The sequence below is a fragment of the Penicillium angulare genome (genome assembly GCF_028827245.1).
Source record: "Penicillium angulare strain IBT 27051 chromosome Unknown utg000004l_segment0_segment0, whole genome shotgun sequence".
Classification (NCBI taxonomy): Eukaryota; Fungi; Ascomycota; class Eurotiomycetes; order Eurotiales; family Aspergillaceae; genus Penicillium; species Penicillium angulare.
Window position 1 is genome coordinate 5,670,742 of NW_026623163.1, and position 12,118 is coordinate 5,682,859.

General features: G+C 47.1%; 7 protein-coding genes across 7 annotated transcripts; 4 read left to right on the forward strand and 3 right to left on the reverse strand.

Annotated features, from left to right (window-relative positions):
* Positions 1-382: 382 nt before the first annotated feature.
* On the forward strand, positions 383-1,837 carry dmaW (tryptophan dimethylallyltransferase fgaPT2; the record flags this gene model as incomplete). Its single annotated transcript, XM_056922230.1, has 3 exons — positions 383-1,524; positions 1,631-1,752; positions 1,809-1,837. The coding sequence occupies 3 exons, from the start codon at positions 383-385 to the stop codon at positions 1,835-1,837; spliced, it is 1,293 nt and encodes a 430-aa protein (XP_056780267.1).
* Positions 1,838-2,174: 337 nt separating this feature from the next.
* On the reverse strand, positions 2,175-2,774 carry N7478_006017 (putative L-PSP endoribonuclease family protein Brt1; the record flags this gene model as incomplete). The annotated part of the gene is made up of 3 exons (XM_056922231.1): positions 2,175-2,241; positions 2,372-2,529; positions 2,613-2,774. 3 exons carry the CDS (start codon positions 2,772-2,774, stop codon positions 2,175-2,177), a joined length of 387 nt encoding a protein of 128 aa, XP_056780268.1.
* A 388-nt stretch (positions 2,775-3,162) lies between these two features.
* Positions 3,163-4,281, forward strand: N7478_006018 (alpha/beta hydrolase; the record flags this gene model as incomplete). Its single annotated transcript, XM_056922232.1, has 2 exons — positions 3,163-3,575; positions 3,672-4,281. The coding sequence occupies 2 exons, from the start codon at positions 3,163-3,165 to the stop codon at positions 4,279-4,281; spliced, it is 1,023 nt and encodes a 340-aa protein (XP_056780269.1).
* A 132-nt stretch (positions 4,282-4,413) lies between these two features.
* On the reverse strand, positions 4,414-5,086 carry arp1 (scytalone dehydratase arp1; the record flags this gene model as incomplete). The annotated part of the gene is made up of 4 exons (XM_056922233.1): positions 4,414-4,773; positions 4,831-4,872; positions 4,924-4,979; positions 5,032-5,086. 4 exons carry the CDS (start codon positions 5,084-5,086, stop codon positions 4,414-4,416), a joined length of 513 nt encoding a protein of 170 aa, XP_056780270.1.
* A 595-nt stretch (positions 5,087-5,681) lies between these two features.
* arp2 (hydroxynaphthalene reductase arp2) lies at positions 5,682-6,544 on the forward strand (the record flags this gene model as incomplete). The annotated part of the gene is made up of 2 exons (XM_056922234.1): positions 5,682-6,450; positions 6,507-6,544. The coding sequence occupies 2 exons, from the start codon at positions 5,682-5,684 to the stop codon at positions 6,542-6,544; spliced, it is 807 nt and encodes a 268-aa protein (XP_056780271.1).
* Positions 6,545-6,954: 410 nt separating this feature from the next.
* On the reverse strand, positions 6,955-7,848 carry N7478_006021 (DUF202 domain-containing protein; the record flags this gene model as incomplete). The annotated part of the gene is made up of 3 exons (XM_056922235.1): positions 6,955-7,068; positions 7,136-7,419; positions 7,497-7,848. The coding sequence occupies 3 exons, from the start codon at positions 7,846-7,848 to the stop codon at positions 6,955-6,957; spliced, it is 750 nt and encodes a 249-aa protein (XP_056780272.1).
* Positions 7,849-9,900: 2,052 nt separating this feature from the next.
* Positions 9,901-11,911, forward strand: N7478_006022 (uncharacterized protein; the record flags this gene model as incomplete). The annotated part of the gene is made up of 3 exons (XM_056922236.1): positions 9,901-9,996; positions 10,073-10,246; positions 10,349-11,911. 3 exons carry the CDS (start codon positions 9,901-9,903, stop codon positions 11,909-11,911), a joined length of 1,833 nt encoding a protein of 610 aa, XP_056780273.1.
* Between the last annotated feature and the right edge of the window lie 207 nt (positions 11,912-12,118).

The window sequence follows — 12,118 nt, forward strand, 5'->3', positions numbered from 1 at the left end:
CTTGATTCAGTCATCCTTCCAAAGTGAAGACTAGGCGCTAATCTATCGATTTCACTACAAATGCCTTGCTCACATGATGAAAATCATGGGAAAGGTCTTGGGTCATAGGTTGGTAACGGTGGATCGATTCCGAAGACGGAAAGACGGGAAGAACAGTAGTGAATTGTATTCAGATAGAGTAAATGATTTGAGATTCATATTTCAGATAAAAGGCACTTAATTATTCCCTTGCTCCCCCACCTTCCTTGACTTCTTCCTTCCCCTCGCCTAGTACATACCGTGGTAAGTCCCAGGTCACGCGCCTCGCTTTCCAATCGCTCTTGAACCGAGCATCTCATAACCTGTAGCTAACCCTCTCCCGAATTTAGAACAAGGAAACATGATGGCAAACGCATCCCATGTCGAGGTCTACCAGAGCCTTAGCTCCACATGGAGCTTCTCTGACGAAAATCAAAAGCTCTGGTGGCACAGTACCGCACCCATGTTTGCACACATGCTCCAATCAGCAAATTACGATTTAAGCAGCCAGCAACATCATCTGGAGACTTATAAGAACGCAATCATACCCATGCTTGGTGCATACCCAATTAATGATCGCCCTCGCTGGATGAGCATACTCACGCGATATGGAAACCCATTCGAGCTCTGTCTCAACTGCTCAAACGACGTTGTCAGCTACACATATGAGCCGATCTCCATAACCACGGGAACATCGGCAGATCCGTTTAACACAAATGCAATTTGGGAAGCTCTGCACTACTTGAGCGATGTTCAAAAGGATATCAACCTTGAATGGTTCCGCCATTTCAAAGAAGCACTCACACTTAACTCCGAGGAATCGGCCTCTCTGTTAGAGAGCAACATTGTTGGAGACCAAATAAAGACACAGAACAAACTAGCCATGGAGCTTAAGGACGATCATTTCGTCGTCAAGACCTTCATGTACCCTGCGTTAAAATCGCTTGCTACGAATAAATCAATCCACGACCTTATATTTGAAGCAAGCCATGACTTGGCCCGCTCATATCCTAGCATTTCGACACCCCTGAAGGTCTTAGAAGAATATTTGAAATCTCGAGCTCCCAACAGTACGGTCATGCCTCGCCTACTATCTTGTGACTTAGTCGAGCCATCACAGTCCCGGATCAAAATTTACCTCATGGAGCACATGGTCACCCTCACAACTTTGGAAGATTTGTGGACCCTTGGAGGCCGAAGAAACGACCAATCTACTCTAGAAGGACTGGAGGCTTTGAGGAAATTATGGGATCATATCAATTTACCATCCAAGTTTTGCTCTTACCCGGCTGGATATCTGTCTATGGATGATCCTGTTAATGAACAGCTGCCCTTGATGGCTGACTTTACACTTCATCCAAATGAGGCTGTTCCCGAGCCTAGGATCTATTTCCAGACGTTTGGCAGACGAGACGCGAAGCTGACCAAAGGTTTGATCTCATTCTTTGAGCGGCAAGGATGGAATAAGATTGCGCAGTCTTATGAAAATGACCTGCGCTCCTGGTAGTAAGTCAAATTTGCGGAACTTGTGTTCCCTTTCCAAACCTTTCCTCTCTTTCAACCCCTGCTGTTTGACTGTTTAAAGTTTGAACCTCACTAATATTATTCGCAGTCCATGGGCAAACCACAGACATTTGAATAAAATCCATACGCTAGTCTCTTTCTCTTACAAAGACAATACGCCCGAAGTAAGCGTATATCTGCAATCATTTGAGACTGGTGAATGGGAGATTTGTAAGTATTTCTATCATCTCGATAGTGTGGAAGGCAAAAGCTAACAAAAATCACAGCCAAGTTTGTCGGAGCCTCTAATCTCTAGTTAAAGTTAGGTAATTGGGAGTTGGAGTTCTTTAGGTTATGCACTACATTCCTTTCGAGAGAGATTCCATAAGTCTACTATACTATGTATATTCTGGGATTGGTTCAGGACAATAAATTTCTATATTCATCTCTGAGTATCTCTGGTCGAAGACGGAATCTCTGAGATGTATTACCTCGTGATTGCCTAAGTGTTATATGGCGACCACAAGGATATTCCTCTGTATGGTCAGGTCAAGCTAATTTTGAGTTCCAAAGGCGTATGTAGGTCGAGTGAATATTTTCCAAATAATTTCATTGGCTATCTTTTCTAGCTTTTGTTCGGTCGTTTCAATTGATTAGAGTACTGCAATGCATTCAATTTCCACATCCGTGTTGAGTGGTAGTGTTTTAACCGCAACGCATCTATAATCAAGTGGTTGTTAGTACCGTCGCCATAGTCCAATCAAGGAGAGAAGATAATTGAAGATATGCCAGCTCCCTCGCTGGCACACCGCATATTAACGCAAGGGATAGACGATCAAAGCTGACTCACGTTCGGCATGGCTTCACATCGCCCCAATATTGCATGTATACAGAGTTCATTTCGGCAAAGTCGTCCATATTGGACAAGAATACGTTGACCTTGACTACCTTGGTAATATCGGTGCCTGCCTCTTCAAGGATGTGTGTGAGGTTCTTAATGCATTGGTGCTAAAGCAAGGTATTTTCTGCGTTAGCCGTTGCAGGTCCCTCAGAGCTTATTATGCCTCGGTGCATGAGATAGATCAACTCACAGTGTGGGCCTTGACATCTCCATCAATGAGCTTTCCAGTAGTGGGGTCCATTGGGACAGCGCCTGAGCAGTATACAACGCCATTGGCGATAATGGCCTGGGAGTAGATACCCGGGAGGGGCTTGGGAGCCTTATCAGTCAAAACGGCGGTCTTGGTAGACATTTTGGTGAGTCTTGAGTATTTAGTATTGTATGTAGAAATATCAAGTAATGATTATTCGGCCAGATTCAACCACCGGAGAGCGAACCAGGTAAATAAATGAAAGGTTCATCCCACGTTCGGAGGAACACCGAGATTGCAAATGCCCCTCATATCTCATTATGGAGCTTTGAAGTTCCAAGGTTGCTAATGCTAGGTTTTGCAACTATCGAGGGGATCCAGCCACCCCCGCATGGCGCATCCCACCTTCCACGTGGGGGCATGCGCGGGAGGGGTTTCGTGATCGTGATTTACGAGGGAATAGTATATTACTATAGCAAGTGCTCGCACGAATTCGCATTTGTGACTCTTGTCTCTTTCACCCCGCATCCTCCCCCTGCCGCATATCGCCATGTCTAACGTTCCCGGTGTAACACAACCTCCTTACCCGCTTCATGAGTCCGTTCGGGACCTGTTGCACCCCGAGTATGCTGCCTTCTACAACGAATATGTCAAGAATAACCAGCAAGTACATTTGCAGCCCGTAGCTGCATCTCGCACTGGCGGGGTCTTGATTCCTGGCGCTGGGCCAATGCTAGAGGTTGGCAAGACTCAGGATATCACTATTCAGCGACGGGAGACCGAAGGTCCCCCGATTGCCATCCGAGCCTTCACACCCGAGGGAGATGCACCAGCTGGCGGATGGCCAGTAATGCTTTACTTCCACGGTGGTGGTTGGGTTCTGGGCAACATTGACACTGAAAATGTGGTGTGCTCGAACCTCTGCGTTCGCGGCAACTGCGTGGTAGTGACTGTCGATTATCGGTGAGTTTCTTGGCGCTCGTCATTCAGTGATCTGCTATTTTGCACACAGCACACATCTCAAAGAGAACAGAAATGGCTAATAGATTTCGAAATCAGTCTTGCTCCTGAAGATCCTTTCCCTGCTGCAGTTCACGACTCCTGGGAGGCTTTGTTGTGGTTGGTGGCGGATGGCCCCGCCGCGCTGTCAATCGACATGTCCAAAATTGCAACGGGTGGATCCTCGGCCGGTGGTAACCTCGCTGCCATTATGACCCACAAGGCCCTGAACCTTTCGCCCCCTGTCAAGTTCTCGGCTCAACTGCTCTCCGTCCCTGTCACAGATAACACAGCCACCGTCGAGAACAATGACTCCTATCGTCGATACGAACACACTCCTGCTTTGCCTGCGCCGAAAATGATCTGGTATCGCAACCACTACCTGCCGAAGGAAGAGGATCGGAAAAACCCCGAGGCTAGCCCCTTGTTTTACAAAAAGAACTGGGCCCAGCTCCCTCCAGCTCTGGTAATGGTTGGCGAACTGGATGTGTTACGAAGTGAGGGCGAGCAATATGCTGAGAAGCTTCAGAAGGCTGGCGTGCCTGTAGATCTCCAGGTCATGACGGGTATGCCTCATCCATTCCTCGCAATGGATGGCGTCCTCTCTGAAGGCAAGAGATGTATTACACTGATGTGCGATGCTTTACAAAAAGCCTTCTGGAGCTCATAGAAAGAAATATTGTGTTTAATAGATTTTTAACCGTATGGAATACCAGTATGGATTTCATCCTTTGATCTCTGCATGACTCGTTGTCTAGCCTTCCTCCTCCTTTCCCTCGAAACCGAGAGCCTTGCGATTCAATCAATCCAATCCTTTAAACACCTCCTCAAACTTCAGCTCGTTCCATCGGACATTGGGCTTGAGGCCGGCGAACTTCCAGACACCGTCGATCTTCTGATAATAGTGCTCGTTGGTAGCATGCGAGTGGCCCCTCAGCTTCACTTCTTGCAAATCCACATCGGTATAGACCTGATGAGCTGCACGCAGCTGGTGATGACCGATGACTTCGGTGTCGGAGATCCTCTCCCACCAGGTCTGGCCAAGCAAGTGCTGCGTTTTGATGGTGGCATCTCCCAAAAAGCCGGGGTGGGTGACCATGGCCATATATTCATCTGCTGGCATATCATCCCATCTTTTGAGTCCAATTTTAGTGTAATCCACCTATGCATTTCACATTAGTTTCAGGTAGATGGGTCACCGAGGCGCGAAATTCCCTACCGTCAGAGTAGGAGCAATGATGCTTCGAAGACGATCCCAGTCCTAAGCGAGTCATTAGTACACAATTATCGCTATCACAGGTGAAGTACAAACCTTGGCATCATAGCTATCCGCCCAGTCGAAAACGAGCTTCGAGAGCACCAAATAGTCTGCGATAGTTTAGCGACAGCACTCAGAGAGTATATGATGGGTTCAAATTACCCTGGAAGCTGATATTAAGATCAGGCTCTGTGCTATTCTTCACAGCAGGAGACATTTTGAGTTTATTGGGCAGCGTATGGGATGAATTTGGTGATGCAAGACGCGGGGAAGTAGTCAGATGGCTATATTTGGGTGTTCTATAGCAACTACAATTCCATAGTCCACATGTCCGGATGCGTCACTAGTACCATAGATCATAAAGATCTGATAGATACAAAGGAATGCAACGGGAACCTATTGATGTGACATGCTGTGGGAGCCACCTCACGTACAAAGACCTTCCGCATGCGGCAGCCAGCCCACTAATTTTTCTCCCATTTCTGCGAAAATCGATTTTAAATCCTGAAAGGGAAAGCCTTTTCCTACTTGGATACTTCACTGGTTAATTTGCTGTACTGGGTTTAGTGGATATTATAACATGCGTTGTTGACCATTCTCACTACGAGTCCATACACAATATGACCAGGTCGAGAGTTTGGCCGCTTTCAGATAGATTCATTCTGCATCTTGATCCCTTCCCAGCAATAGCATAAAACAAAATGCGGAAATTATTAGTTTTCCAATATATTCTACCTTCTGCCGCTCTCACTAGACTTTTGATCGTTTCCTCCTCTTGAAATTCCTCTTCAACCTACATCTAGATCATCACCATGGTTGTTCCAAACCCCAACATCGCTCCTGCTGAGCTCGCAGGCAAAGTTGCCCTAGTTACTGGAGGCAGCCGCGGCATCGGCTCTGGTATTGCACTTGAGCTGGCCAAGAAGGGTGCCTCGGTAGCCATCAACTATGCCAGGGATCCTCACTCTGCCGAGAAGATGGTGAAAGAAATCGAGAGCCTCGGAAGATCCGCAGCCGCCTTCCAAGCCGACCTGACTCAAGTCAGTGCCATCGAGACTCTGTTCCAACAAGTCGTCGAACACTTCGGCCAACTGGACATCGTTGTCTCCAACTCCGGAACCGAGAAGTTCGTCTCGCTAGCCGATACCACCCTCGAAGACTTCAATGAAGTATTCGATCTGAACACTCGCGCCCAGTTCTTCGTCGCCAAGTACGCTTACCAGTACATTCAACCTGGTGGACGGGTCGTGCTCATGTCCTCTATCGCTGCGGGTGTGGGTGTTCCAGGCCACTCACTGTACGCCGGAAGTAAGAGTGCGATCGAGGGATTCACCCGTTGTTTCGCGGCTGATTTCGGTAAGAAGAGGTGCACGGTTAATGCGATTGCACCTGCTGGAGTTAAGAGTGAGATGTGGTTGAAGAACTCATGGCGCTATGCTCCTGGCTGTGACCAGAACTCTTCAATCGAGGATATTGAGCAGGCTCTCGCGAATGGTAGCCCCTTGAAGCGGTGCGGTGTCCCGGCGGACATTGGTCGCGTTGTGGCATTCCTGGCCAGCCCAGCAGGGGAATGGATCAACGGTGAGTTGCGGAATGTAACAGTATGAAACTTTCAAAATGTCGGCTAATTGTTTCAGGTCAAATCCTGCCTCTGAATGGTGGTGCAAATATTTGATCGCAAAATACTAGATTGAACTTATTGCCCGGTCGTTGAATGTTTTAGTTTGCAGTCGAGTGCGACGAAGAATTAGGTGTCTACTGGGATCAGGGCATTCATCGAGTTGCACTAAATTGCAAAAGACGTTTCCAGAATTGCGATTTAGGACTTCAAACATTATGAATCGCTATTTTTAAACTAGGATTTGTCGTTAGATCAGTTATCTGGAGAATGAAGTGTTATTTATACACCTAATTAATCCCCGAGCATGATCGTCTCAATAGTAAATCATTTGAACTCTCCAGGTTTTTCCAGGCAGTCAACAGGAACTTGAATAATATAGACCATCAAAAATATGTACATTTTATGTCATAAAGGCATTAAAGAAGATTTCTCTTCGTCTCCCCACCCTGCTTATATTCCTTTTCTTATACTATGATAGTATTTAAGCCCGCAAGATTGATTCCATGAAGCCAATCTTTAGGCGACTCTTCAATCTCGGCTATAACGGCAAGTGAGATGACGAGGGTAATGAGCATAATCTATATAGCGACACGGTATTAGGATATAGATCCGTAGAATGCGTTTAGTGAAGAAGTGTTTACTTACTAAACCAAATAATATCCCAACAAAATTTAACTCCCATCCTCCGGCATGAACCTTTCCACGAGCGATCGCATTTTGCTGCCTCCAGAATCGATATGCGCCGATGAGCGCCACGATAATAGCCACGCAGTAGCAGGTAACGGACAGCGGGATGCCGACCTGGTAGAATCTCAAGCGGTCTCCGTCCGTCGGAGATTCTTGGAGACGGAACAGCTGTGCGATCACAACCCCTTGCATGGCAATGACAACTGACGTTCGGATATAAGCGAGGAATGTTCTTTCTAGAGCTATATAAATAATATCAACTATTAGTATCATACTGGGGTCTTTCTTGAATTGGGCGATTGATGGCAGTATTCCTTACCAAAGTGGTCCCGATTACTTTTCTGCGACACGGTCAGAGTGACATGGTGTGTCCAAGACCGACAAAACCGATACCACAGCCCTGTTGTTTTGCGGACATTGCGCGAGCGCTGTGTAGTCATACGTGATATCGTTCGGCGGGTAGTAACTCGATACTCATCCCCAGATGAAGCCGAGAGGGAAGAATAATCCAGCTCGTTGTCTTCGTGGGTTTGAATTTGATGGAGCTCAAGGGCTTCGCGGTCATCCGCCCGGGAATTGTGATTGTCATTGCGCGGGGATGACGGTCGGGGCTCCCTCACGACCGCGGTGGACGGTGGTTCTGGGGTAGGTATTCTATTCAATTCAGCCATGTTTGGTAACGATGACTCCGAGCATCGAATGTCCTCATGGCAGGTTTCGTTATGGGCTGGGAAAGGTCAAAGCAGGTTTTTCGTGGAGGTCCGGGGCCTGTCTTTGCGTAAGAGGATTAATCGGCGATTTGTTCCCCGGATCGGTTGGAGCCGAACTGCCATTGCGGTGCTTGTTCCCGCCTTACACCGTAAACTTGAACACCATATAACCGCAAACGGTGCCTGGACCCCCCGGGTTCCTGGTGAAGTACAACTGGCCAAGCGGAACTATAGCGGAAGTAAGCTTTAACTTCAATCTTATAAACATTAAATATGCTTAATTCTGTTCAAAGCAGTATTATTGGCGCAGATAATAAGAGCCATCAGGAACCACTATGGCGCAATTCATGGGGATTGGAAGAAGAGACATCTGATTGGCTGATATTGAAGGGCTCTCCGAGACTATACCAAATGCAGGGACTGGCGTTTGTGTGGAGATCGAAAAGGGGTACGGATATATGCCAACGCAGTTATTATTCAGATACTAGGAGCTCTTACAAAGAAAGATCTTATAATAACTGAAACCACAGACGGTGATAGACCTACTCCGAGTCTTATAGCTATAGACCGCGACTTTTAAACGTCAAATGGTAACAAACATCTTCCAATACCTAGATACTTCATACTAATGCAAGTACTCGTATCTATGCAAGTCACAATTCATGGCCTTTAGCACGGCCCTGGGAAACCATTGGCCATTCATACTCCAGATGGTCATAATTTGCTTTTTCCATCCCGAATATACGAAAGCTTTGATAGTATCTCCTCAGTACGAAATCTTGCCATGAGATCACAACGATCCGCAACAAGGATGCGCTACTACGAAGGTGGGTTACAATGACATGTTACAAAGATGCACCTTTCAAACACTGTTTCGAAAATCTTTGAGCATGAAGGAATAAGATCTTCGAGTTCAAATTCTCATTTCCGTCTCGAGCCGTCTCTAGATAATAATTGGTAGACAATTCGGCACTAGCTAGCACTTCAAGGGCCGCCCCAATCCGTCTCGTACGTAGGAAACTCTGCCGACGTAAGTATGGGGTAGCGACCAAGGCTAAGGATTTGGCTCTGTAACTGGGGGCGTATTTTGAGTATCTCAGTGCGATCGAAAGTGAATTTTCCGTACGAATACGGATCTTCGGCAGCGGGCGAGTGCCAAGGGGGCCCCCGGGTCTAGTCGGTTATGATGGCCCACTTACATTACTCTAGAAGTTTGGCTCAGAGTGGATTAAAAGCGGTTGAATTTTCCAATATCGCGAAAAATCATGAAAAGGGTCGTTCTTGAGGTCCACAGTTGCGGATCTGCGCTGGAAAACTGCGCTCGGGGCCATAAAAACTTACAGGTCAACAACTTCCGGGACAAGCTAGTTTGGGGCTAAGGGTTATTTAGAGGGATATACGTCAGCTCCAAACTGTGAAATGTCCCATTGAGTGATTTGCTAGTCCATGTTTGGTGATCTGGCGCGCGGCTTCCCTCATTCTTTGATCTCACGAATCGGCGTGGTCTCGTGGCCCGGTAATAATTGCTGCTTATCCTCCCTCGTTATCCGCTAGAATCCGAAACTCCACAGCCATGTTCTCGTCCAGTTCCAGAATAGATCTCCCTGATCCACTTGGAGAACAAGCCTTTTTACCAAATTGAATCTTTTCTCCTACCCAATGCTATGAAGCGGAGCTTGGGTCCCGTTACTGTGGCTCCAACGGCTCCTGTTCGCGCCTCTGAATCCTAGCGCCTCGTTCATATTGGCTACTAAATCGTTTTAATTTCGCAATTATTACAGAAAGCCTCTAGCCTGTAACTATGGACGCCGTAGAAAGTGTTGACGTTGATGTCCATTGCACCCCACAGCTGAATGGGTTTTCAAATATCTCACTGCTCTCTTATCTTATTCTAGTTCGCACTTATTTCACAAATATCCTTCTTTAAAGTTTGTGCCAGTGGCCAGTATACTCACTGCCAAACTTGAATGCGGCTCTCTTGAGTCCAATCGTTTTTCACTCTCTCAATTCATAATGGCTCGCTGGCTCATCCTTGCACTGGCTATATATGGCGTGGCTGCCCAGAATGAATTCGCATTTGACGACAATGACTACGTTCAATACAAGACTGTCAGTATCGGTTCCTCAATCATATCCATCATAGGCAGTGTTGGCCCGACTTCTGGAGAAATATGTATTCTGACAGCTCCCGCAGCTTCCCAACTATCGGATAACAAAATGGGATATCACCTACCATGATCGATCTCAGGTTGCACCCGGTTACTGGTTCACTGCGCCGTACTGGATTTACGGCGGCGATAAAGAGACAAATCAGTGGAGGCCTTATCAGATTGGACCTCACATCTTTGACGAAGACGGGGTTCGTGCCTCCATCCCTTGCGTTCCTTCCTTTCTGTCCCCCTCTTTTATTCCCTGGCGCAAACCATAATTTCATTGGTGTATGCTAATTGAAGCTTTGAAGACCCTCGTGTGGGCAGGATCCGCCGAATTCGACAATGCCCCCGTATACGATTTTCGAGCCGTTGATTTGCCTGATGCGGATGGGAGCATGAAACCACACTTATCTTGGATGCGATGGCATCTACCTGAGGAAATGGACACCGACGGCGTATCTACAATATACGATCAACATTACCAGCCCACAAAGTCATGGTCTCTCCCAGCCAATGATGTAGACACCCACGACTTGACCATCAAATACTCACGCAATGCTCTGGAGATCCATATTCGACACGAAGAGCTCGATCTGGGCGATTTTGGTCGACCAGACATAAGGCAAGATATTCTAACCTGTGGATTCACCGATACAGACCTCGTCACTGGGGAGGTATTATTCGATTGGAGAAGCACCAATAAAGTCAAGCTGAACGAAAGTTACAGATCGCTACCAGAAGACGAGCACCCCAATCCAGACTATATGCATGCAAACGCCATCGACAAAAATGATGCTGGTGACTATCTACTCTCCGGTCGACACACTGGTACAATCTATCTCATCGACGGCAAAGACGGCCACATTATTTGGCATCTTGGTGGCAAGGAAAATGATTTTGAAAAAGACTTTGACTTCTTTGGACAGCACGACAGCCGATTCATCAGCGTCAACTCCACTCATATGGTGATTTCCCTCTTCAATAACGGGGCTTTCGATGAGCATTATCACCAGAAACCTTCATCCGCCATGTACATCCAACTCGATGTGGTGAACATGACTGCCACCCTTTTAAACCAGTATTTCCGACCTGATGGCGAGGTCACTGATCGCCGTGGAAACATGCAAACTCTTCCAAATGGAAACGTGCTTGCAGGCTGGTCTTGGGATGGCTATGTGTCCGAATACTCCCACGACGGAGAACTGTTGATGGAGGCCAAATTTGCATCCGATCGACACGACACCTACCGCTCATATAAATTTCCATGGACTGGTCGCCCTATGTACCCACCTACCCTTCTATCTGAAGCATACGGTGTCAACGGGTCCGAACTTTCAACTGTCTTCCATGTTAGTTGGAACGGAGCCACCGATATTGCATTCTGGCGGTTCTATGCTCGCCACAGTAACTCGGCTCCCAAACGGGAAATTGGCCTAGTGTCAAAGGAAGGATTCGAGACCAGCTTTATCGCTCGCGGATATATGGACTGGGTTTCTGTTGAAGCATTGGACAGCGAAATGAACACTATAGGAGAATCGCAAGATTCTCGAACCTCCGCCCCGGGTTACTGGGCACCCAAGGCACCGCTGCCCGAACCTAATAATCCCGAGACAGCCGTTACGACCACCCGACCCTTACAGGTGACCCATGAAATTGGAGGATCGATTGTCAGCTTCTTGACCGGACTTGTTGTCAGTGGCGCCTTTTGTGCTGTGGTGGTATACCGGAGAGCTATCTATTGTTTTGTCCTGACCTCCGTTGCAAAAGTGATCCCAGGAGACTATACACGGCTTTGGTCAGGGGACTCGGACGACTTGGAAGGTAACCATGAGTTCAAAACCCTCAATTCAACAGACTCAGACATAGACTGAGACTCTGACTCCAGGGCCCTGACCGCAACTTCTCATTTTTCCTTTGTTACTGTATAACACATCACATGCACATATGTTGCAAAGCTTGGGCGTTTTGGGTGTACAATACTTTTCATTTTGCATACTTTGCATCTATCCATTCGTTTGAATAATTCATTTTACCTTTTTCAACGACGTAAGATAAAGACTTTACTGTGTCCCTAACCC